At 38.9% G+C, this 24,620-nt stretch overlaps 1 protein-coding gene across 2 annotated transcripts in view; it reads right to left on the bottom strand.

The window, feature by feature from the left end:
- LOC110054844 (Fanconi anemia group A protein homolog) overlaps positions 1-24,620 on the bottom strand; it is a 32,346-nt gene that overhangs the window by 5,394 nt on the left and 2,332 nt on the right. For both annotated transcript variants that reach the window (XM_089297624.1, XM_089297623.1), the window contains exons 2-42: positions 24,109-24,221; positions 23,466-23,535; positions 22,347-22,486; positions 21,717-21,809; positions 17,294-17,370; positions 16,473-16,573; positions 16,268-16,344; positions 15,954-16,051; positions 15,663-15,772; positions 15,452-15,540; positions 15,005-15,070; positions 14,795-14,870; positions 14,498-14,631; positions 13,735-13,845; positions 13,330-13,425; positions 12,918-12,995; positions 12,624-12,712; positions 12,419-12,479; positions 11,795-11,844; positions 11,438-11,514; positions 10,639-10,758; positions 10,157-10,290; positions 9,512-9,597; positions 9,154-9,250; positions 8,581-8,721; positions 8,223-8,296; positions 7,751-7,827; positions 7,475-7,512; positions 6,881-6,950; positions 6,321-6,391; positions 5,889-5,962; positions 5,416-5,544; positions 5,098-5,158; positions 4,521-4,640; positions 3,856-3,944; positions 2,990-3,095; positions 2,726-2,785; positions 2,123-2,163; positions 1,971-2,040; positions 1,022-1,119; positions 828-926 (exon numbers count right to left, since the gene is read on the bottom strand). In XM_089297624.1, the coding sequence (XP_089153750.1) occupies positions 828-926; positions 1,022-1,119; positions 1,971-2,040; positions 2,123-2,163; positions 2,726-2,785; positions 2,990-3,095; positions 3,856-3,944; positions 4,521-4,640; positions 5,098-5,158; positions 5,416-5,544; positions 5,889-5,962; positions 6,321-6,391; positions 6,881-6,950; positions 7,475-7,512; positions 7,751-7,827; positions 8,223-8,296; positions 8,581-8,721; positions 9,154-9,250; positions 9,512-9,597; positions 10,157-10,290; positions 10,639-10,758; positions 11,438-11,514; positions 11,795-11,844; positions 12,419-12,479; positions 12,624-12,712; positions 12,918-12,995; positions 13,330-13,425; positions 13,735-13,845; positions 14,498-14,631; positions 14,795-14,870; positions 15,005-15,070; positions 15,452-15,540; positions 15,663-15,772; positions 15,954-16,051; positions 16,268-16,344; positions 16,473-16,573; positions 17,294-17,370; positions 21,717-21,809; positions 22,347-22,486; positions 23,466-23,535; positions 24,109-24,221 (3,661 nt within the window). The remainder of the gene's footprint in view (positions 1-827; positions 927-1,021; positions 1,120-1,970; positions 2,041-2,122; positions 2,164-2,725; positions 2,786-2,989; positions 3,096-3,855; positions 3,945-4,520; positions 4,641-5,097; positions 5,159-5,415; positions 5,545-5,888; positions 5,963-6,320; positions 6,392-6,880; positions 6,951-7,474; positions 7,513-7,750; positions 7,828-8,222; positions 8,297-8,580; positions 8,722-9,153; positions 9,251-9,511; positions 9,598-10,156; positions 10,291-10,638; positions 10,759-11,437; positions 11,515-11,794; positions 11,845-12,418; positions 12,480-12,623; positions 12,713-12,917; positions 12,996-13,329; positions 13,426-13,734; positions 13,846-14,497; positions 14,632-14,794; positions 14,871-15,004; positions 15,071-15,451; positions 15,541-15,662; positions 15,773-15,953; positions 16,052-16,267; positions 16,345-16,472; positions 16,574-17,293; positions 17,371-21,716; positions 21,810-22,346; positions 22,487-23,465; positions 23,536-24,108; positions 24,222-24,620) is intronic.

Below are 24,620 nucleotides of genomic sequence, written 5' to 3'. Positions count from 1 at the left end.
CAGGGATTGGGACAGGCACTGTGAGAATTTCTTGTCTAAGCGAGACCTTTAGCGTTAGGCCATTGCAACGCTCTATTAACAAGTTGACGGTTTGATAGTGTCAAGTGTCTTCCGGACAGTATGTAGGTAATATATAGATTTAGGCCAGCCTAAAAGCGTAGCTCCTGGGCCGGGTTGTTCAGAGCCCGACTAAGCTAACCCAGGAAAAGGTAGAATTAATTTTGATTTGAGTTTAGTAACTTTGCAGTGAGGTTTTCTGTATATTGTTTGGCCTTCTGTTTTGAGTTTTAATAATCACCATATACACGAAACAAAGCAGCAAAAAATATTTGTACAGAAGAAAAAGTTATAATTCGGTTAATCCTGGCCTGACATGAGCCCGCGATCCAAACCAAAACCAGCACTTGGTCAGCGGTAAGCTTAAAAAAAAAACACGCGACCTCGATGAGCTATAAACTTGAGCCCGCGATATGGTCACGTGATACTGGTCAGCGGATACCTTGTTTTGACAGGTGTCAGTTAATCATAACATAGATGTCCAATATCAAAGAAGTGCACGGTAAACCAAGGCTGCATGTCTCAGTCAACCTATTATTTGGAGTATGGCCGCCATGTTGCGCGACTCCGTCGTCGTCGTCGTGGTCGTCGTGCGTACGCGCCCACGAGCAATACCGCTAGCCATGATAACCATGAGAAAATCAACTCATGGGTTTCCTTTTCTTTCCTATATGAGTATGGGGCTCCGCTTGGCGGCCCTTCGGGCCGCCGGAGCTCCGCTATAATGAATATAGTTTCTCAAATAACTGTAAAAAGAGCGGCAACCTTACCTGCTCATACTGTGAAGGTTCGCAGCAATAAAAGTCGCCACAAGAGAAGCATCCATACTTTCTAGTTCTCTTAACGAACCAACTTGAGAGTTTTCAACTCTGAGAAACAAAGCAAAAGAAAAAATCAAAAGAGAGACATAGCTGACAAATCTCACATGAACTGAGGTTTAAGAAAAGCTCGCTGCAATGCAAACCTGTTTTTCCAGTTTAAAAGTAACTCCGCCTGGTTTAGAGCTCCAAAAGTTACGTCACCCAGGGTTACAGTCAATGGTCTGAGTTGTTTCCAGTAGTACTATCGAGAGAATAAGAATACAGATGTTATAGTGCTGCACACTGTGCCAATGCCAGTTGACAAAGCTTTTTTTCCTTTTGGAATCTTTGTTACTACTTTCTACTGATTTACGTTTGAGTTAGCCAATCAAAGTGCAAGAAATATAAGATGTGGAGATGTCACGTTTTAAGTTTGCTCTCTGAAATTGTCAACTCCCCCTTCCTCGCTTTTTGCATTTTGGAGCAATCAGAAAGTTCTCAAAAAAGTGAGACTGAGTAGTCATTATACATTTAAAGATGATTTCCAGTCCGTAATGCGCATTCTCGAAAGTTTGTTCGCGTTTTCTGTTTTGTTTCATGTAAGACATCACAAAGTGTAAACATTTTGCAACTACTTACAGGAAGTAAATTCAAAGTTTCAAAACAACCGCCATTATGGATGCGAAGCGGTAGAAGCTTTATGTTTTGTTCTTCCTTATATCACTGGATGAAACAACTTTGTAGCTGTAAAAATCAATGAAGCTGTTGGAAAAAGAATTTGAAAGGCCTCAAAGATAAGGTGTGTGGCTCGTAACGAATAACCATATTCGCATTCCATCGAGTGAACTGTTATAATATGTTTACAAACATTAGGGTGCTGAGACTGCGCAGTACGAACTGGAAATCATCTTTAACTGGAGTTGTGAAAATATCCTCCAAAGGCAGGAAGCTTTCTTGAAAGCAAACATTATGGAATCAAGTATTTCTAAAGAGGATTATTACTCCTCAGGGATAATAGTTTGCCTGTGATTTCTTCCCCTTTTTTTTCTCGTTTTTACCACTTATCCTGTATTAAAGCTGGAGATACGTAAGCACAAACTGAGAGAAACTCACCTGGATAGATGCAAAGAACAAAGGACAGTCCTTCATAAATTCCGACATGAGTTGAGGGTTACTTGTTGTTCTGTCACAAAACATAAGCTCGACAAATGAATAGGTGTAAACTACAAACAACAACCAACAATTCCAAATATGTGTGGCCATACCGTGAACCATGGAGTGGTCTTCTAATGTGAGATAGCAAAGCCTTTAAAAAAAAGCATACTTGATGTAAGAAGGTAAGTCAAGTATTTGTGTCACGTGCTGAGTTATAGCCCAAGCACTCACCCGCGGCTAATTTTAAACTAAGATCTACAGTAAACTCTTCCAGGAAGGGAAAAATTATGTAGAGTGTCTTTCTTGACATCCACTGAATGTGACCAGGTTGCATAAATGACGATTTTTATCAGTGGAAATTTAGTGTAATTTTTAGCAGTTTTACTTTTTTTAAGTAACATTCCATTTGTCTTTATTTTATTGTAAAACCTTAGGTGACCAACTTAAATTCGTGACTTTGGATAGTCCCATTTACAAAACTACATTTTATTAGTGATTTTTTTTTTTTGAGAAATGAAAAAATCGGAAACACTGCGAACACAAATAAAGATATTTTGAAGTCCACAATTGTCAACTTTTGCGAGACTAAAAGAAGCCAATTTATCTCAGGAGAATTGAATTCACTTAAAACCCACACAGACGAACATTTTGCTTTGTTGCATTTAATCATTACATTTAACGATTAATTTAATAAAAACAGTTAAAACAGATACCTTGAAAATGTAAAGGGTGACATCGAAGGGAAGGCAGCAATTGTTGCTCATATAAGGCCTCTAAAACAGAGAGAAGGCAACACTTTTAAACTTCCGGGTACAGGCAGGTACCCTACGACCTGAGTTCCTTCGATCTTTCCTACAGAAGTCGAGCACGAGGAAGGCGCCTTCCATTTTCGCGACTTATCTAGGAAAGATCGAAGAGATTCTGCTCGCAGGGTAGTGCACGTACAGCGAAGCGTTAAAAAAATTGATGTTACTTACCAGATAACTGTTGATAAAATGCACCACGCGTCTGATTGATTGTAGGTCAGGACTGGCGTCTGACAGATCAGCGAACAAGAGATAAGGAGGAAGACGCATTGCCAGCCTGAAAACAGCAAACAAATATACTTTTGAAATGTTGTTTGTCACAAGAACAATTTTGTTTTTGTCCAGTTCTGAGAAAGATGCTTGCAAAATGAAAAAACGCAAGTGCGTCAACTCGCAATTGCGTGAATGGGTGGTTTACAGACAACCGAATTCTTGTAATAAAAAATAACTCGACCAACTTTCGTGGTTCACGTTCCCCAGATAACGCGGAATTTGGTCATTTCACGTTGTTGTTTTGCAGAGGACGGTAAAGAAATGTACCAAGAATTATTATGCACATGCACCCCCACTGTTCTGCTCATTAAATCTTTTGTTTAGCAACCTTGCCGTTGTCGTCGTGGTTTTATCCCCTAATATAAATCTATGGGTATTCTATCACGAATGCCGTTCTCTTGTTTGCTACGTTTCTCACTATCTACTCTGTTGTAGATTGTGAGAGGCCTACGAGCGCGCGACTGTTAACAAAATGGCGGCTGCTTCTTTGCATGTCTGTGAAGAGGATTTAGATAAAGTTTTGAACGACCAGTAGATCTTATAATAAAAAAAACTAGATTATTCGCTCTCGATTTCGATGCGTGATAGAAATCTCGAGCTCATAATCTAATTGTTTCATAGAACACAGCCTGCGAATACAGCCGCCTCTCATTCGCTCCCGCTACTACGTGCGTTTGGCTACTTAGAACAGCGATAAGTTCGAAAACAACTGTATAGGACAGACATAAGACTGCTTTCATTGATGGTTCAATATATTTTCTTACTTCATAAATGAAGCCACCTCTGTAGCCAGCAAAAGATCATAATTGTGCGACTCTCTATTCTTGTTGTCACCATCAGCATCTGATGAAATCTGTTCGTAGAATGACAAAATCAAAGTTGGGTTGTTTTTTATCACACATATTTTATATTCACAGGGCCCCTATGGATACCAGCCTTCGAATTGAATGGGCCACGCTGTAAAAATAAAGATAACTTTACTTTACTTTAAATATCTTGGCAAACGAAACCTTAAAAAAAAAAAAAGAAAAGACCTCTTCCAAGGAATCTAGCAGAGTTCATTTCATTCGACCTTATTTTTGGTTTTACGACTGCTACATAAACATTGAAATCCGAACAAACCATCTCGTCAGCTAATTGCAGCAAAGTCGAGAGTACTACACTAGAATGTTTGCCGCTGTATGCGAGTGAATTGAAAATTGATTTGACTGTTGGGACAGGACAATGCAGGAATTCTTTATTTACGCTGAAAGCCCAGCAAAAAAATATTTAGCAATTGCAGACCGACCACAAGGTTTCTAAAATCCAGTTGTTCACAATACTACGAGTTGACCTTGGTTAATCCGGGATTGCAAGGTTATATCATTAGGGTAGAATTCCTTATAGCCAAGCAATTTAAGTACAAATTTACAATGATCGACACCCATACCCCTTTGTCTCTAACTCTAGAATGAAACTGTTCCAAAAGCCATGAGCCAACACACGTCTCCCCTGTCTGAGGTAAATTCGTTTGATCACTAGCGTCCTTGGACAACAAAGGAACGAGATCCTAGTGGGATGTAAGAGGGTTACATCAAGAATAATACTTGTAACGGTACCATACACTCTACTTTACATCACATTGACTTATAACTGCACTAGGCTTAATTTCAAGGGGATGGTAGAACCTTGTCAATGATACATGTACATACAGATGCAGCATAATGTTAAAAAAAAAAAATTAGATTAAAAAAGATTAAAAAAAGATTGAAAGAAATGATTTAAAGAAAAGATTATAAAAATATTAAAAGACTAAAAAAAGAAGAAAAAAATCCCGATTTTTTTCGATTTGGTCGTCCGAAAATCCATCTAAATCGTCTCGAGTTTTATTTCTCCTTTCTACAACATTCCTACAACTATGAGGTCTGAAAAGACCACTTTATTATGGTAGAAACAAAATCATAGGTAGTAATAAGATTGGAAAGATTAACACGGATTGGATTGGATTGCCTGAAAGCATACCAAACCTGGATTAAGTTGATCATGTCATTTCGACTTCTGTCAAGATCCTTTTGTTGTTGTGTACACCTAAAAAACATAAACTGGGTAATCAAAATAACTATTTCAAGTTAAATTTACATGTTGGATAGCACGAGTCGAGGATGTGTTGAGCAGAGAAAAGCTTGATTCGTATATTTGGTTTTTGCCATTAAAAATGTCGATTGTGGGTCCAGGAAGAATTCTAGTAAAGTTACAGTTAAGATTTTGAAATTGAAATAAAACAATTGTTTAAATGAGAAGCTTAAGTTAAAACTAATATTTGATTAAAAAAAGCCTTTTTCTACCTGGTTCTATAGTCAAGCAAAGCGTCAAAAATAATCGAGCATGCTTTCCTAGCACAGCCATCACAACCACCCTCTGGGGACCCCTGGGGAAGGTAGTAGTCCAACACTTTGTACTGATGATAGATGCGTCTGTCAAAAAAAGAGAGAGAAACAAGAAGGTAAGGTCTAAAACTTGCACTGTCTGCTGTTATTATAAGTTGCTATTCGAGAGAATGGAATGATGTACTATGATCTTAACAGAGTAAAGTCAAAGAGAAAAAGACGCCAGTTATTTTAAACCTGTAATGCACTGTTGATATACTCATTGAAAACCCTTGTGTTGTAGCAGTTTAAGCAAATTTCTTCGACAGTCACAGGAACGTGGCAAAGATACGCAATTGTTTGTTTTATTACTCAGAACTGATGCGTAGTGAGGTGAGAGACTTTTGCACGATCTAACTGGTTTTCGCGGGAGTGTAATCAACCCAACTTGCCTGTCAGTATCTTGTAAGAAATCCTCCCTGGCTGAGATGCTGAGTTCCAGTCGACACCACTCAGAAAAACTCGGCTAACGCAAAAAAATATTTTTAACACGATTAGATCAGGATTAGATGAGCAACGTTCTCTTGTAGAAAAAATATTACGCCACGCTAGTGTTCATGCCTACCGCCTCGTCGGTGTCAGGCAACATTACGTACAATTTCACAGGAAAACTGATAAGTATGAAGAACCTAGTTTGCCTGTAATTCGACGAGCACGAACTACTATCCGGTTGAATCGTGTGGAACATCACCTGAAGTCTCACAAGACACTTCCTGCGATCTCTTCAAGGCATTTACTAGTCGAAGGTAACTTGTCTCCCCTTTGAGCAGAGAGGTACTGAAAACCAAATCCCTGTCTTATACATCTAACATTTACATATGTACCTGTTGAAGTTTCCCTTGACACTTCTGGAATTGTGGTAAAGAATCCAGGTTCCTAATCATACACACCAAGTCTGCAAGTAAACAAATACCTTCAGTGGTATTGAACGCTTAGTTGGCTATTTACGCTTGTAAATAACCAACTGGTCTGCCTCCTACCAGTTGGGATTCTTGACCTAGTTATGTTTATTTGACTATTTATTTGCCATTGTTTGTTTACATTGGTCCTGAAAAGCCCCAATGGGGAATAGCCAATTAAGTATACATTTTTCTTTTTTTTTTTTTTTACACATTCCACAAATACACTCCTAATATGAGATTCATGCTTATCGGCGTTGCTCATTATCAACTACGAAAACAATGAAAAGTTTTGAACTGATAAAAATGCACCAATACTTTGATATGAAAGATAATCGCGCTCTAAAGGCAAGGCAATGTTGACGTTTTCGTCTTAAAACGTCAGAGACTGTGTGGAATTTAAATCATTCCATTTCGAGGCTGACGTAGTTACAATTAAGGCCGTGAAATGCGAAAAACAAAACAAACAACAGCAATCAGCCTACCTGCGGGAAGCTTTGGCTTGTAGAAACTCAACTCTCCTCGTACATTTAATCGAAGGACAAGGTACAACATCTACATCAACAGAAAAGTTCATTTTAACACAAAGAAATACGATAGTAATACCAAATCATTTCTCCGCAATAACGTAGATTTCCAGTTCAATCTTGAGTGACTTACTTTTCAAAAACTGTCTGGACAGTTGCTAGCGAGCTGTAAATCTCAACGCTTTACTTATTACACTCCTTTGCATTTCTTCGCAAGCCACAGTACTATTAAACTTTACGATATGAAGATTCATTACCAAGAAAAGAGCAGTTAAAACCACCAACGGGAACCGCAGACGGGGAGGGGCTGGTAGGGCTATAGTCCTACATATCTACCCCTGTTTTTTGCTTGGTTTAATTTTTTAGGGCTCCAGATGACATGAATAATGTATGAATTTTACCACTTGAAAGCAACAAAACAGCGAGGCAGTGATTTGTTTCTTTTGGTCAGATTTTCTAGCCCTGCCTCTTTAAAATGGTCTCTGTGGTCCCTGTGGCACCTTAGGGTAATAATAATAGGGTCGCAGTTAAGACAATGAATGACTGGCTTACCTTTTGTAGCATTACCGGAGGCAAATAAGCAGTATATTCTGCAAAAAAAAATCGTGATTAACGAGAAAATGCTACTAAATATCACCTAATAAAATCTTTGCAAACAAACGAGACTGTTCTAAGAAACTTTACAATATGACATGCAGTGAGATATTAACCGGAAGACCGACCGACCTTAGCACCCTTTTATTCAAGCTTCACTTGCCCGGGCACGGAGCAAACAAGATTGAGTTAGTGAGTTCGCAAAGATTAACAACCAAAAACACAAAAATATACCTCCAACATTGGTCTGAACTTCTGTTACGTTCGTGTTAAACACTTCCAGCACATGCTGCACATATGAGCATGAAAACCTATGTGACAAAAAACACACAATAAGGATGGTGGGAAAACGGTTAGTGCGCTGAACTATGTTGTATCTTACATGTAGTAGAGTTAAACGACTGTTCTAGACAAAAGAAAAAAAATTTTGAACTTTCGAAACGGGGGTAGGCGATACGAAAATTTCCTGAAAAAGTTTCCGATAACTCCGAAATTTGTTGAAATTCCGAAAGCTCAAACATTCGAACATTTTTGACAATCCGCGAGGAAAATTATATAAAGATCAAAATTTGGGGAAGCTTTGCGAGGTTGTCCTCTTCTCCAGAGATTCAGGAAAACGTTGTTCCATTCGGCACTGGAATATTTTTTTGCAAATTCAAATCAGACTTTTTTGTCTGATGGAAAACACCCAATTCGCTCACAATACCTGAGGAAAACCTCCATCCACTGACTTGTACAGATAGGGATATACTCACAGAGGGAATCAACAAAGGAGCAGATCTAAAAGATAGCATTTTAATTTTTTTAGAAAGACAACAGATAGCACAAATAAATTACATGCAACGTATCTCTCTTAGAAAACGTCTCTTCTCGACTTGAAAATGCTTCCCTCGGCCTGCAGACTCGGGCAGCATTTTCAAAACTTCCGTCACAGTTTTTCACCCTACGGAAAGATCACCAGGCAAATAACATATATTTTTATCTAAAAGAATTATTTTACATAGTTAAAATAAGAAGTTTTATCGTTTAGGTAGAAAATAATTTAACTAAACAGTTTAAATTACCGTGAAAACCTCAGATAGTGGTTTTTCAACAAGACTGTTTATTCCTGTGAGAAGTACTGGTAGCATAGTACTGTGATTTGTACACAGGTAACACAGAAACACAGCTAAGCCACTAGTTTCTTCTTTCTTTTCTGTTGAACCCTGCAAAAGATTAACATGGCATACAACTAACATCACGTTGAATAATTTGATCAACTCATAATGCACATTCAAATTAACAATAACAAATTTTAAAAATTTGACAAGAAAATATGCCCGGTTATTTGTCGGCGGACATTATCTGTTCCGAGAAGAGAACAGCTTTCCAAGAGCGAAGCTCGAAGAAAACAGTGAACTTCGAGGAACAGATAATGCCAAAGGAGTATAAAATTTATTAGCACTTTCATAAACCTAGGAGTAACATGTCTTTGTGTAGGGAACAGTCGGTACAAAACACTATAGGGCCATAAATAATGATGGAAATAGGAAAACCATATAATATATTTATGGACTCCAGTACAAAATAATTTGTTTGGTAGATCAGAATGACAAGCCTTACGATTTCTAGCCTTGGGCACTACAATACCGGCTCACCTCTATACAAGTTTTCCTCCAAAGTTGACAATACAAGCTTTCGTGAAGTGATGTTACAGATATCACCATTGCTACGAAGTCGCAAGCCCAGTGATACCTGAAATTCAGTCCAACAAAGATGACTTTTTGTGCCGACCTTCAAAATGACTTCATACATCCCATTGATTTTTGCTCCTCCAGTTAAAAAAATTTAAAGGTTAATCATTGATGTGGACGATTACCAGCCACTACATTTTCACTTTATAATTTTTCTCTTTGTACATAAGGTTTCCCAGAAGCGAATTCAAGATGGCGGCCAGATGAGCTTAAAAGTTTTACGCCATTCAGCAACAACGAAACAGAAGTTGACATCACTTACCTTTTTAAACAATCTAACGAGTCTGACGTGAAGACATTAACAGCAGTGCAGGTCTGACAAAATGCATCTAATAAGGCTTCAGCAACCTTTGACAAGATCACAAGGTTTTGGAGTTTAACTCACACATCATTCATAGATCCCCTTACGTGGAGATTTGCTCCAAGCATTTACGATAGGCTTAAAGAGCTCAGTCACGGTTTGCACATTTTGAAAAGTTTAGCCTAAATTTTTCAAATTCGTCGTTTGCAATCCTTGTCAATCTTCGCCATCCTTGACCATCCTTGTTCCTTTATGGTTTATTATTATCTCTTTGATTTTTTGCTATCTTAGTAAACTATTATTTTCAGGTTTCCTTCCATTTAAAGGAGATTTTGTCCGTGGCCAAAAAAAAGACAAAACACCGGAACTGAGCTCCCTTATCTTCTTCACACATTTCATGTACCTGTTATCTCCTTGTTACTTTAAAGAAAAGAATTAAAGTAAAAAATAAATTTTTAACATTCTTAATTCTTTACAAACACTGCTAAACTAATTAAGTCAACCCGCCTGCACTCAATGAACACTTGTTTTTAAAAAATTCCAGCTCGTTGTCTATTATTGTTCATGGACTGTTACAAAATTAATGTTTTGGAAAGAATAACAAACCGGTTCAGAGTTGGTTTTGTCCAGGTTGTTGACATCTATCTCTATAAGCTGATTGGTTAATTGCGTCTCATTCCATGTCTTTGTTATTGATTGGATAGTTGCAGAGATGATTGACAACTGAGATGATATTCTGCCTGTAACGTCAAAAGAAAATGTACCGGACCATATAAAAATGGGTTCAACTAACTAACTAACTGAAATAGAGCATGTGATCATGAAAGACATTATGAGCACATGGTGCCCTCTAGAAAAACCCCCTAATTATTGATCCGCCCATATACAGAGGGATAACCGCCTCCCAGTGGCTTCGTTCATAGCTTAGTTGTTGAACGCTTAAGTCAGCATCCCAAAGGTCATAGCTTCAGATCCTGCTCAAACCTCATCTGCATGTTCAAGCAGGCACATAACGGTGCAATTTTGTCACGTTGATCCTTACTTCATATGCGCATTAAAAGTGATTGTGCTCGTTCACTGTACAGTACCCGCTTGTCTTGAAGTGTCAGAGGCTTTCAGTGATTCTAAGATGAGCTTGGTAAACTTGTCTAAAGATTTCACAAGTTTCTCCATTACACTCAGTGTCCCTTCGTCGTCTGATGAACTCACTTCAAAACGAAAATAATGCACACTATTACAAACAGATACCACTAATATTACAAAGAAAACAATATGCAATAGGCGCGCCTTATGCAAGAATTGTTGAGAATTGTTGTAGTTATTCCAATGAGCTCATTCCATTCTTGTCAACATACTGTAGTAGTGTTATTAGCGTAACTTAGATCTGTAGTGTACTTTTTTAGTGTAGTTCATCGTTGTGTTCTACTTAGTTTTACCAGTAAAATTAAAAGCAATTTAACACCCAAAAGTAAAGTCTGAAAGTAACGAGGGTCGTTACGTTTGGAAGTTTACTGTGAATGAACTTTAAGTACAATTGAGAAGCCTTCATAAGACAATATTTCCCTTAGAGCATACCCTGTAGGATAGCCCCATCAAGTTGACGCAATAATGGGCCATATTTGTACTCTCGGTATTGGACTGGAACTAGCTTGCAATGGAGGCTCACGCGGGTGAATATCATTAAAAAGATATTAAGTTCATTTGCATTTGAAAAGACTCCCGCATTAGCCTCGGTTTCAGGCTAGTTCCAGTCCAATACCGAGAATACGAAACTGGTCTCTTGAGTACCCAGGTTACCTCACTCATGAATTTTTCACAGTGTGGTGTTTGCGGACTCACCTACCAGAAACATTCATTCATAACGTTATGCGTTGGTAAGAACAGTACCTTCAATCTGTTCAGTTGTGACCTTTTCACATGCCGATTGATATGCAGACAACATGTTCTTAGGAATTTTACCAGCCCTGAAAACAAAGAACATGGCAATCATAGTAAATCCATCATAATTTGACATCTACCGGTATGTAAGACATTTTCTTTTAGGCTACATTCACAGAAAATAAACTGTTTGATCTAGAATCTAGATTTTTGAAATAATTAGTGCCATCAGACAGCAATGTTACTATTCAAATGTCGTAACTAAACTAAAGAGATGAATGTCAACTATTTCAGTTAGCAAGTCTCTGCAAAACAACTTTCAATTTATTTAGGACATTAAACAGCTTTGTTTCAGAGAGGACTTACTTGCTTAATACATCAATGAGCTGGGCCCTTACATCTGGTTCTTCTGGGACCTAACACATGATGAAGAGATAATTTTACTGTTGGGTGAAGCTTGCATAATGCTTGCATAATAAATTTTTAGTTTAAGCTTTACGTTTTTTAAAGATGAACTTCACACTAGCTATATGGTCACGTTTAAAGCTTTCTTAATTTAAGTTCCTAATATGCCAATTTTACACCAGGTTTACGTCTACTTTACCCACGGCAGCGTAATTGTTGGCTTTAACACCTTAAACGACAAGTAAGGTACAACGTATAGTTGGATGACCAACTTTGAGGAGATTTAAGACAACTTTAATTTTCTGCAAATCTCTATTTTCATGTTGTGATAAAATAGCCAAATGTTAGATAAAACTTATGAGAGTCCAAGTTTATAAAAGTTTGCCACAGACAGAGAACACATCCCAACAGTGACCACTTCAAATTCTAACAGGTTAGAATTTGCATCATTTTACCTCTCACTCTGACGTTTCGATTAAAACTCCTCACATCTGTGTTGCAGTCTCATTTGTAAACCCCCACTAACTTTTTAAAATGCCCTTTGGCCCAGGAAGAGATTAAAAAGAGGAACAAATGATGACAAACCTTTCTGGGAGTTAGCAATGCTGGCAGAAATCTCCCAATAAAATACGGTTTCCTGAAAATGCTGAGGTAAAAGAAATTGCTAGGGAGTGAATGATCGTGACAACACAATTATACAGGCAAACAGTAGTATAACGTATCTATATTTCTGGGATTAAAAACAGAGTAAAAGGGGACAAATGTCTTAGTTCCTGAAAGAATCCTTTACCTTGCTTCCATAACAGTGCTGGGGACTTTGCCTGATTTCTCATACGATTCAAGAACTTTTTCAACATCTGCAGAGGCTTGTTCAACTTGCTGTGGAAAAAAAAACCCACACTTTTAATTAATTTTAATGTAAAATGAAAACAGCATATGTTGTACGAATAACAGATAGATTGAGAAAATAACTAACTAGCAAGAAATGAACCACATAGAGCTGAAATCAAAAATTAGATGACATTAAAAATTAGCAGGGCAGTTTGCAATAACCATTCTTTTCCCGTGCTTTTTTTGCAGATACCTTTGTATGATCACTTTTTACATCCATTCCGGATGTCCCCGAACTGTCGCCATACATTGCCATCAATTCCACTGGTTCCTGTTGAAAGTTACACACATTTATACATAGCATTTCAACCTGAATATTTTGCAATTTCTTGTTACTCAGAGATTTGAGGAGACAATGCAGAATAACAATCTTCATATCATTTTTGTGCAAGTCCTATTTTTGCTATTAATCTTTACGCCTAAAACAGAGTGAGGTAATTGTTTAGTTGAAACCTTGCAAGTAAACTTTAAAAACAGCAAATCATTATCAAGAGCTGTGACAAGCAAATCTAATCTGAAAGTCACTAAGGCTACATCCACTGGTCTCTTAATTTATTGTAAAGCCATCAAGCAGCTAGACATCAAATTTCCAGATGCCGTCATACCTTTAAGTCCATAAGTCTTGTCTTGGCCAAAGACACATAGTCAGTAACATGTTCACGCAGCTTGCTAGGCACTTGAGGGGCCTTGATGATATGAACCTGAGATTGGACAGATGAAATGGAACAAAACAAGAAAACTGAGGTCTGGATGCAAACAAATTTCGTAGATTCAAATAACACAGAGACAATAACATCAACCTTTCCTTTTTGGACAAAGCTATTTTCAAAGACCTCAGGAATAACACACTACATGTGATCAATGTTTTTTGACCTGTCAACTTTGATAATAAAAAGCTTTGAATGCCTATTGTGATTCATTTCCTTACATTAACAATCATTTCTTTATCTACTTGTTGTTAAAAATAGCACGAAGAAAAATTGTTGCCACCAAAATGTGCTAACAGTTACCTTCAAATACTCAGCTGGTTCATATGGCACAATGTCAGAGAGAAACTTCACAAAAAGCTGCACACTCCTTTTGTTGTTTAATTTTGTACTCCCTTGGTCACCAAACATATTCTGCAACCAACAAACAGGGCAGATTTTGCGATGACTGTAAGGAACTAAACTAACTAAGATAAAAAATGTATCCCCTTCTTGCCTGTTACTACAAATTAGACAAGCTCTGATACTCCAGACAAAGCAGTGAAACTGCCTACAGCCTTATACATGTATATCTAACCTAATCTAAAGCAAGGAAAAATACTATACACAGTGATCCCATTTGGACCATGCAATGCTCCGACTACCTTTTGGCACTTGCCAGGATATCTATGTCAAACAAAGAGTAGGTAAAATCTTCATGTGAGCCAAGTGGCCAATCAGGCCAGAGCTTATCCGGGTTTCTGTAGCATGAAGTAACTAGAAGTATTTCTTCTCCCCCTTAGATGGGATGCTAATCCATTGCAGGGTTACCCCCAGCATTAAGTTTGCGGGTACCCATTTATGCACCTGGGTGGAGAGAGGCACTGTGAGAGTAAAGTTTCTTGGCCAAGAACACAACACAATTTCCCCGACCAGGGCTCAAACCCGGACCACTTGATCTGGACACAAGTGCACTAACCATGAGGCCACTGTGCCTCTCCAAATAAAGAGTACACTGGCAAAAAATAGTTAACTTTGGGATACAAAAATAAATTTCAGGCATAATATCTACGCAAATCACACTTACTTGGAACCAAGTTACGTATGGCTGAGAAACATGTCCTCCTTGAAATGAAACTTGCCTTATCAACAAGAATGCAACACTTAGAGAACGAGTGTCATTGTTATTTAGTGACTCATTGATCAGTTCATTGACAAAACCTAAAAAATAAACAAGAATGATAAATAAATAACTTGTACGTACAAATAGAAAAATTAATGAACCCAAGTTGTTGAGTTTTTGCCAGTTTGAAATAATATATTATTGTTTTAAAACTAATTATTAAAAGAGTATAGTTGGATGAATGACAACTCATCTTCCTACCTTCAAGCATGGAAGCAGCCTCCTTAACGAAAACTACAAACACTGACACAAATGCAAGAACAGCATCTAAGTATACCTAAGAAATAAAACATGCTACAATAAACAAAATGTGTTATGAACTTCCAAATGTTACTCACAGAAGCAAAAAAAACATGATATCAGTTTCAACTTATTAACTACGGTGTGTCTTACAAAATCTCAGACACATGCCTTGTCCTTGAAAAAAGCATTCTTCAGCGATTCCATAACAGCCAATGGATCAAAGACTAAAAGAAACTAAGAATATTATACTCAAAATTAACAAGAATGGAGGTATGAAGATAACAAATTTAATAAAATTCACAATTTCCTAGTCCTTGTCCCAGACATTCATAAGAAAATTAATTGAAAAGAAAATAAACTAAAGTACAAGTATTGACTTTAGGAACATTATCTTATTCTTTTTCTTAATACTTAAACATTGCTTGGGATACTAAAGGTAGGAAGCATTCTAGCTCATCAATAGTTAGCAGATGTGCAAATATCAAGTGCTAAGTAATGGAATGGCCATCACTATAGTTCCCAGACTGTACCTATTTGCTACATTTATCCATAACTATGATCTATCAGAACTCATTCCAGAAGTTATTCCACTTAAGAATGGCTGTTAACATTTACCTGCTCAGATACTGCTCTTGTTGTCTCATTAAGTGCTGAGAACTTAAGTTTCTTCTGATGGCTAAAAGCCTGATAGTATTTTGGGTTTTCTGCAACAAAGGCACCATACTTAGCATGCAATTTTTTTACGTTCCTTTTTGCTATGTTACCTATTAATAGCCAGTCAGAGATTCTCAGAGAAGTTAGGATTAGTTTAATGATAGTTTCTTACCTTCTTGAGATGGCATTGCAAAAAACCTATTCAGATGTCTTGTAAAAAACCTTTTTATTGCTGTCCATGGGATATCATTGAGTCTTCTTACAATCTCTAGGACACAAAGACTACAAAACAAAATCCATAATAAGTAAATCATGCCTGTGAGCTGTTTAAGCTTCACCTGGGTTAGGCTATTTCAGAAGAATTCCATCTGCAAGGTGATGACACTGGCCACCATAGGTGCATTTGTGGTCAAATAATGACAAGAAATACTATCATGATATATAATCTATGTTCACAGCAAACCTGTTTGAATTGCCTTTCTCTGAAGAAAATTCTCTCACTATCTTGCTTGCTACAAAATCACTTCTCTCCACAACATTATCCAATATCTCTTGTGAAATCTATGAATAAACATATGTTTTCAATTATACCTTATTACCACAAATCCAGGATTTAAAGCCCACAAGGGTGTCAATATCAGCATAACTGAACACTTGAGATTAAAGGTACCTGGTTAACTGTACATTAGGAAACATTTGAAAACAATACTTCAATATTTTGCATTGAACAACCCCTTGATATCAGCTCATGACTGGTTGATGGTAAGTACATCTTACCTTGTCCAGTTTATAGTTGGATCCTTCTTTTGCTTTGTTCTCAAGAAAGGCAAATGTGACCAATCGTCCCAAAAGATCTATTAACAGGTGGAAACAAAACGAGGCATCAACAAACATGGTGTTATGATCTACTAATTCAAAATGTATACAACATTATTCAGTTCTATGAAATTTTGACAGGAAAGCATCATTTTCAAGAGCTAACCTGACAAAATATTCTCTTGCTTTTCCTTATTGATGATGGGTGAGCAGAGAGAAATGAGTCCACCAGACACACCTTCAACAGTATGATTGTGTTGCAGGCAGCTAGAACATGAATATTGCACAAAGACCGTCATTAGGAAGCTAATATCAATTTATACAGCCACAAATACAACTGTAGTCTACAACCACCCTATTATGTTCCCCGATCTTGCTCCAGGCAGGCTCTTAGTGTTACAACTTACCGCTTTTTCATAATTTCATGATTCTAAGCCTGAAGGTATATGATATCTCAATATCCCCTTACAGTCCAGGCTCTCCACAACAGCCACCTTTGGGACAGAGAAAAGTGGCCATTGTAGAGAGGTGGCCGTTATGAGGAGGTACGGGTGTAATGAGACCTTTTACAATAAAAAATAGGGTTTTGTGTACACCGTTGTCAGTCTCTGATTGACTGGCCATTGTCAAGAAGTTATTTTCAATTGGCAGTTGGGATGAGCTTTAGAGGCCGTTACCACTGTGGAGAGGTGGCTGTTGTAGAGAGGTCAAAATAGGAGTGAATGTATGGACTGTTGACCGAGAGCAAAAAAATTGGCCTTATTTAATAGCCGGCCGTTGTACAGAGATGGCTGTTTGGAGGTTTGACTGTATTTCCAAAAGAGCTCCCTCTCATCCTTTTTGGTAACTTTCTTAGTTTGTAACAGTCTTATTTGGTACCTCAGTGCCCCATTTGGTACACAACATTTGTTAAGGGTACAGTCACATGGTATGAATCTTTCTGTTATCTAGAGCTACCTAGACACATTTGTACTATCTGCTGCTTACCAAGCCAAGTAAGTGTTGAAAGAAACTATGCAATTTTTATGAAGCATCCAAACAACTTCCAAAGGAAGATGGGGACCCTAAAGCAAAGGAAAATTGAAACTAAGGTCACAAAACACGAGAATGAAGGGCTACATATAAATATAAAACTATTGTAAATGTTTCTAAGGCAAATGTAGATGTAGCAAATAGGTGCTTTAAAACTCGAGTAATTATGGTTTTGCAGTTTCTATTACCATTTAGTAGTGGACTGTTCACAGTTTCTATTCAAAATGCTTAAAGAATATGAAAGAACTGTGTGCAAAGTCAGTGAGTGTGGAGGGGGAGCACCAAGCACCTCCACCACTTCCTCATGAACTTCAAAAATCAGAAAAAAGAGCCAGAAAGTCAAAAGGAATTAGCCATTCCAATTTCTGTAGAAATGGTTGACTTGTTCCTCTTCAATTTGTTTGTGAAATTATTTGGTGGGACATAAACAAAGTCTTGTCAGTACCAGCAGATATCACTCCATGAGAATATTTTGAAATTTGGCACCCAAAACATATTTCATTGAATCACAAACATAATTAGCTTGTCTGACCAGTTGATTCAAGAACAACAGATCGTCCAAATGAAACACAGCTGAAATAACCAGTCCTTCCATTTCTATAATTTACTTTACTCGCCTGTAAAATAATACTGTTACACGTTGCTGTGTAAATGATCAAATGATTTATTATTCAAGAAACTACATTATACATACTCATTATGCATACATAGTGAGTGCCAATGTGATAGAATGTGCTGATGCATCTGATTACACGTGCATATTACTACATGTGCAACACCCTTCCCCTTTTGAAAGAAACAAAACAAAACAAAAGAAACAGGAAAGAAAAATATATACAAAGTAAAATAACGGTGATCATGAAACAGTCGGTCAATGTTAATGTTCATTTGACTGGTCTGAGAGAGTGCACAATGTTCATAACATAGTCTTTAAACCTAGAAGGCATATTTCTACGTCTTGTCGATCTCCGTTGCGTGACACTCGGTTGTGTAGGTTCTAGATCCAGCGCCCCCGGCCTTGGTTGGTCCGCCTGTTGGTTTTGCTCTACGGCTGTTTGGTCCGTCTGTTGGTTTTGTTCTGCGATCGGTTGGGTTGACTGTTGGTTTTGTTCCGTTGGCACGTCGTCTGCCCCAGGTAAAGATGCTGTTTCCAAGTCGGCCGGCTCCGCTTGATAGTGGTGAGCAGGCTTCGTGTGGGCTTTCCTGACCTGACTGTGGTTTCGACGAATCGGCCCCAACGGGGTGCTTACCAGGCAAGCCCTTGGAGCTGGGTTTCCGACTACTTCGCCATAAATCCATGGTTTGTGTTTATTCTTGGGGTTAGGCTTCACAAATACTTTCTCCCCTGGTGAGAACTCCCTCTGTAGCGTTGATGCCTTCTTGTCATACTGCATCTTTGATCGGTGTCTTCTTCCTACAATATCCTGCGCCACCAATCTTGGCGAGGCTGTTTGCGGTCGAAGTTGACTTGTAGCCATGGGAATAAGGTCATGTAGCCTTCGGGACATAAGTCTCTGCGCTGGTGAGTAAGCATGTCCTTGCTGAAGAGTGTTCCTATAGGCCAAGAGGGCAAGATATGGGTCTTCATGACGTGACTTCTTCAGGATATTCTTGGCGATTTTTACAGCGGATTCCGCTTTCCCATTACCGCGGCTGTAGTATGGAGATGACTTGACAAGGTTGAAACCGTAATCCCGGGCGAATCGCGAGTACTCATAGCTATCAAATTGCGGCCCATTGTCGCTGATGCACTCGTCCGGGATGCCATGACGGGCAAAATTTCGTTTCATAACTTTGATAACGGCGCTAGCTGTTGTACTCCTCAGAGAGTCTAGTTCAAAATAATCACTGTAATGGTCTACCATCACAAGATAATGCTTTCCGTCGAGTTGGAACAGGTCCACGCTTATCTTGGACCAGGGCCATGAGGGTACATCATGCGAGAGCATGGGTTCAACTGGCCGTTCAGCCTGATACTGAGCACAAATTCCACAGGCCAAGCACGCTTCTCGAATGGCAGCTTGCATCCCAGGCCAGAAGAGAGCTTCACGGGCCCGTTGTATACTGCTATCAGGGCCCTGATGTGCCTTGTGGATCTTTTTGGACATCTCGGGTCTCAACAAAGTAGGCACGATAACTTGGTGTGATTTGTAAAGGACACCGTCGTATGCCGAGATTTCGTCCCTGTAGCTCCAATACAACCTGAGTGGCTCAGGAACTTCTTTCCTCTCGTCAGGCCAACCATTCATTACTGTTTCGTACAGAGCTGCCATGGCAGGGTCCTTGTTGGTTTCAGTTCTGATGCGTTGTAGTGTGTCAGCTGTAACCTGACTCGGTTTGAGGTTCATTTCAGCTAGCTCAAGGCGAAACACTTCGGCTTGCTGAATGTCAATTAAAGTTGGATCATTGACGGCCGCGCGCAACAAAGTGTCTGCTACGTATAGTTCTTTCCCTTTCTTATAGCTGACTGTGAACTGATACCGTTGGAGTTTTAGCATCATCCTTTGTAACCTGCATGGGGCCAGATTCAGAGGCTTCTTGAAGATCACCTCCAAAGGTTGATGATCCGTGTGAACTGTGATGTTGCTCTTTCCGTAAAGATATTGATGCCACTTGTTCATGCAGGTGACTATCGCGAGGCATTCTTTTTCGATCTGGGCATAGTTCCTTTCCGTGGTGCTAAGAGTGTGCGAGGTAAAGCACACTGGTTGGCTGTCCTGCAAAAGTACTCCTCCAATGGCATTCTCTGACACGCCAACTTGGAGGGTTACAGGAGAAGACGGGTCATAGTATCGAAGAACAGTTGCTGAGGCAATGAGTTGCTTTGCTGAGTTGAACGAGTTTTCATGCGTGTTGGACCATGCGAACACTGCGTCTTGTTTGTTTAAATCCCTGAGGGGTAGGACGGTTTCAGACAGGTTCCGACAAAATTTGCTGAGATACTGACACATGCCCAGAAAACGTTGAACAGCGGCTTTGTCTGTTGGCCTTGGCATTTCCTTTATGGCTGTCACCTTAGACGGATCAGGCTCCACGCCCTTGTCAGTAAGTTTGTGTCCCATGAAGGTAACCGAGCTGGCCTTGAATTGGAGCTTCTTTGCGGAAAGTCGTAGGTCATAGTCACTGCACTTGTCTAATAGGGCGATCAAATTTCGGTCATGGTCAATATCCGCTTCTTCTTTGGTGTCACCACATCCAAATATGCAGATATCATCAGCAATGTTAATGATACCCTGGAGACCATCCAGGAACTCGTGCTGTCGACGTTGGTATTCTTCTGGTCCCGAAGAGATACCAAATGACATGCGTGTGTAACAATAACGTCCGTTTGGCCCCAGGAATGTGGTGAGCAGTGACGAATCGTCATCCAATACGATGGTGTGGAAGGCTTCCGATACGTCCACAATAGTTAATACTTTCGCCTTTGTCAATAGTGGTAGCTTCTCTTCGATTGTTGGGATGGTGTAGATCGGTCTTTTGATCGCCTTGTTGATCGTCTGACTTGGGTCTATGCATATCCTCAGCTTTCCATTAGGTTTCTCTTTGACCAGAATATTGGAGAGCCATTCCGTAGGTAGTGGCTTCAAAGCATTTCGCAGTTTTGACCACTTCTTTCAAGGTAACCTTTGTTTGTGAGACATCCCGATGCCTGTGGTCTTTGCCGATCAGTTTGACGCGAAGCGTTTCGAACGCCAAACCAGCGATGAACTGATCTCTCACGACCTCGTCAGCAAAATTCTCGTACTTGCATTGTGCGCCCTGGTTGCGGACTCTTGTTTCCCACGAAGCGATAGACTCACTTTTGTCTTGAATGAGGCCGAGAAATTTCTGTTGTTCGCCAGAAACCCTGATACTAGCGCCATAAAATTCTTTCAACGCAGCCACAACTAGGTGAGGTTTCTTCTGATTCTCTTCGGTCAGCCCCAAACTGTACTTGTATATCGATCTCGCTGCTGGAGACAGAGATGCTTGAAGGCAGGCCATCGCTTTGTCCGGTTTAGTCCATTTCTGTTCATCACTTTCCTTCGCTGGATCGTACCAGTTCTGCATAACACAATAATCCACTAAATCTTCGATGTACACTTCCATGTCATGTTTATCGTCGCCCGTCGTTTTCAGAGATGGGAATGGAGAGGTAGGCGAAGCCATGATGCTTTAAAACGCTTTAAAACGGCTTAACCCGCTGCCACCATGTTACACGTTGCTGTGTAAATGATCAAATGATTTATTATTCAAGAAACTACATTATACATACTCATTATGCATACATAGTGAGTGCCGATGTGATAGAATGTGCTGATGCATCTGATTACACGTGCATATTACTACATGTGCAACAATACAAACAATGACAGTGTTATACATGACTGTACTATACCTTGCTGGTCAAGTGCTTTGTAAAGTAAACTCGGTTGAAACATTGCTCTGACAACATGTGCTTAATCACCTTCATAACACAAAAGACAGACTCCTAGAATGCAGACATTTTTGGGAAAAAAAAATCAGTTTTTCTTATTAATCAATAATTATCCTGGCTTAAACATACATTATACTGGTTTAAACGTATACTGAAGAATTGTCATATTGTAATGACTCTATTTACATGTAGCACCCAAGGCGCTAATTTCATTGTTTAGTAGCTCATGAAAGGGTGCTTATTGGAGAGGGGGCACTTACTGAGATGGGCACTTATTTCTTTTGTAACATTTAAATCTGAATGTGCTATAATACTGTGATGATGAGACAAAGAACTGTTAGGGGCTATGATAATCATAATGTTCAATATTGCACTCACACGAGAAAGTAGACTTCATAATTTGTTCAATCTGATCAGTCTATTTTATGTCAAAGTCTCCAGTGTTACTTTCATTTTGAGGCGCTTTTTGGAAGAAGGATGTTAAATTGAATCATAACTGTATTATATTAAATTTTAGGAATGTTTGGACTATCCACGTTTACATATCTTTAGATAATTGAACAAACATATAATTATGTTTCACAGCATTACCAGCTGGTTCTTTGACAACAACTGTTCCGAGGAGTTGCAAATAGTTATAAGTCTTCTAGCGAGACTTTCTGCAGCCAGCAAGTCTAAAGGACATGAAGCCTTGGAAGCCTCAAATTTTAGCAGGTCAACACAGCTTTCCACTGGAAATGAAAAGATGCAATTGCATGGATCATCATAATTATCAAATGATGTTAAGTGCTGTAGGTCTCTGCTATACTACTTAAAGATTATAGTACTGTACTAGGCTGTGTGCTGACATCTCATGAACAGAGAGACCTGCAGGGTAGATACACCTGGAAATTCATGTAAAAGAATTCTTTTAGTTGTTCCAGGAATACCTTAGTCACAGCCATAATGGCATGATTATGTCTGATCTTAGGAACAAAAGACAAACCTGCCACTGTAACACAACAAGGTCCACTAACTGTGAAGCCTCTGGAAGGTTCCTGGCTCATTACAGGAGCCAAAAGATATGAATTTGAAATTGAAAAGGCCGTTGAAAGTTTTCTTTCCTTGGTCTATTCTACACCAATCTGTTATTTCCTACACTGACAGCATAGTCATGCAGTCTCTTTTCCACTAATTTGCAGAAAGCAACAAAAGCAACTGTTCAATCCATAAGTTACATGTGACAAGTTCATATCATACTGTATGAACATTGAATCAGCCTTAAAGAAACCAAGGGTAGTGCATGAGAAAACATATTAATTCTTCCTTCTCTTCATCAGCCAGTGGAAAATTGACCTATTTTAGAAAATATTGGTATCAAAAAATCTCAGCAACAGAGAACAAAAGGCCCACGAGTTGATGGTCCATATGCACCTCATCAACAGAATGATCAACAGACTGCAGTTAAAATGGGATGTGGATGAGTTGTAGCATAAAGAAAACAATAACGATAACCTTGAGGAAGGAACTCTGTATGTTTCACTTGAGACATCCACTAAAAATGTGTGCATTCAATCTAGTTTTTCAAACTACTAGACACCATTACAGCTCATGTGTTTTTTGTAAACATTCATAAGCAAAGACCATGAATTTTACACTACACTTTTGGAAATAATAAACTAGAGACAAACATGTGGTTAAGAAGCAAGCTGTTTTGCTTGAGGGACTCACCAGTAAGGGAGGAACATGATTGCACCTTGAGCTCATCTTCATGTGGGTTACAGTGCACACAATCTTCACTCTATAAATCAGTCAGAACCAAACTTGTTATAAGCCTGGCTTGCTCAGTGAGCGGGCAAGTTGAACCAAATCCTGCACTGTGATTGGCTAGCTGAGCAGGCAACATGATGCTATCTTGCTTGCTCCAGATTTCCTGCTATGTCCCACAAGAAAATAGTTTTCCATATAATAAATCCTCTATTGACCAAGCTTGTTCGATCAAGAACAAGTCCATAAACATGCAAAAAAGAACTTGGCCATTATCCAGCTATCTTGACCTCATGCTTGGTTAAAAATCCATATATGTTTATTTACACATACCAGGATTCATGAAGAACACCCCTTACCCCTTAGGCAGAAATAATGAACAGCTCCTTAGGAACAACTAAGAAGCACAAGCAGATCTTGGTAACAGTATAAGATTAGCATGGAACGTGCTGGTTTATTGACAGATGTTTATGAGGAACATACAGGTAACACATGGCCACAAAAGGTAATCTTTGTCAGTCCAGGAAAAAACGCCACAAGTTAGAATGTTTTACAGCGTCAATGACTGCTTTGTTTAATCAAGGACACTGAATTGTCAGTAACACACCTCTCTCAGTATGCCCTCAAAACTTAGGTTATCATCAACCAGCTGCAGGACTGTCTTCCTCAGCTTATCCTGTGTTTCAGCAGCACTTGGAAGGTCAGTTGTTCGACTGTTTTCTATGCAAAAACAAAACAACATTTTGAGGTCAAGGTCATTTCTCTAAAATGTTAACAGAAATCTCAAAAAAATATATTACATGCATACCATAAACTGATACTTATAAGCCCAGTGGTTATACAACTTTATATGGGGGGTCGGATAGGCTTATATAAGGAGGGGCCTATATGCATGGGGGCTCACAACCACAATAAAAAAATTGTTTCAAAATGAGCTACAGAAGTGTTGATAGAAATATGTTTTTCATTCCCTGGTTTTTAACCCAATGACTCCTGGAGCTTCTTGCCACAAACAATTTTTTTTTGGAGATTTTCAGCCTTGATATGGGTCAAATTAGCTCCAATCTTTTCAAAAAGGCATTTGCAACATGACAGCATGCCTTTCTTTCCTCTAGCATC

The sequence above is a fragment of the Orbicella faveolata genome, unplaced genomic scaffold (genome assembly GCF_042242905.1).
Source record: "Orbicella faveolata isolate gen_17 unplaced genomic scaffold, um_ofav_v1 contig_3, whole genome shotgun sequence".
In the NCBI taxonomy this organism is placed as follows: domain Eukaryota; kingdom Metazoa; phylum Cnidaria; class Anthozoa; order Scleractinia; family Merulinidae; genus Orbicella; species Orbicella faveolata.
Note: the sequence above shows the minus strand (reverse complement) of the source record. Positions and strands in the feature narration are given on the sequence as shown.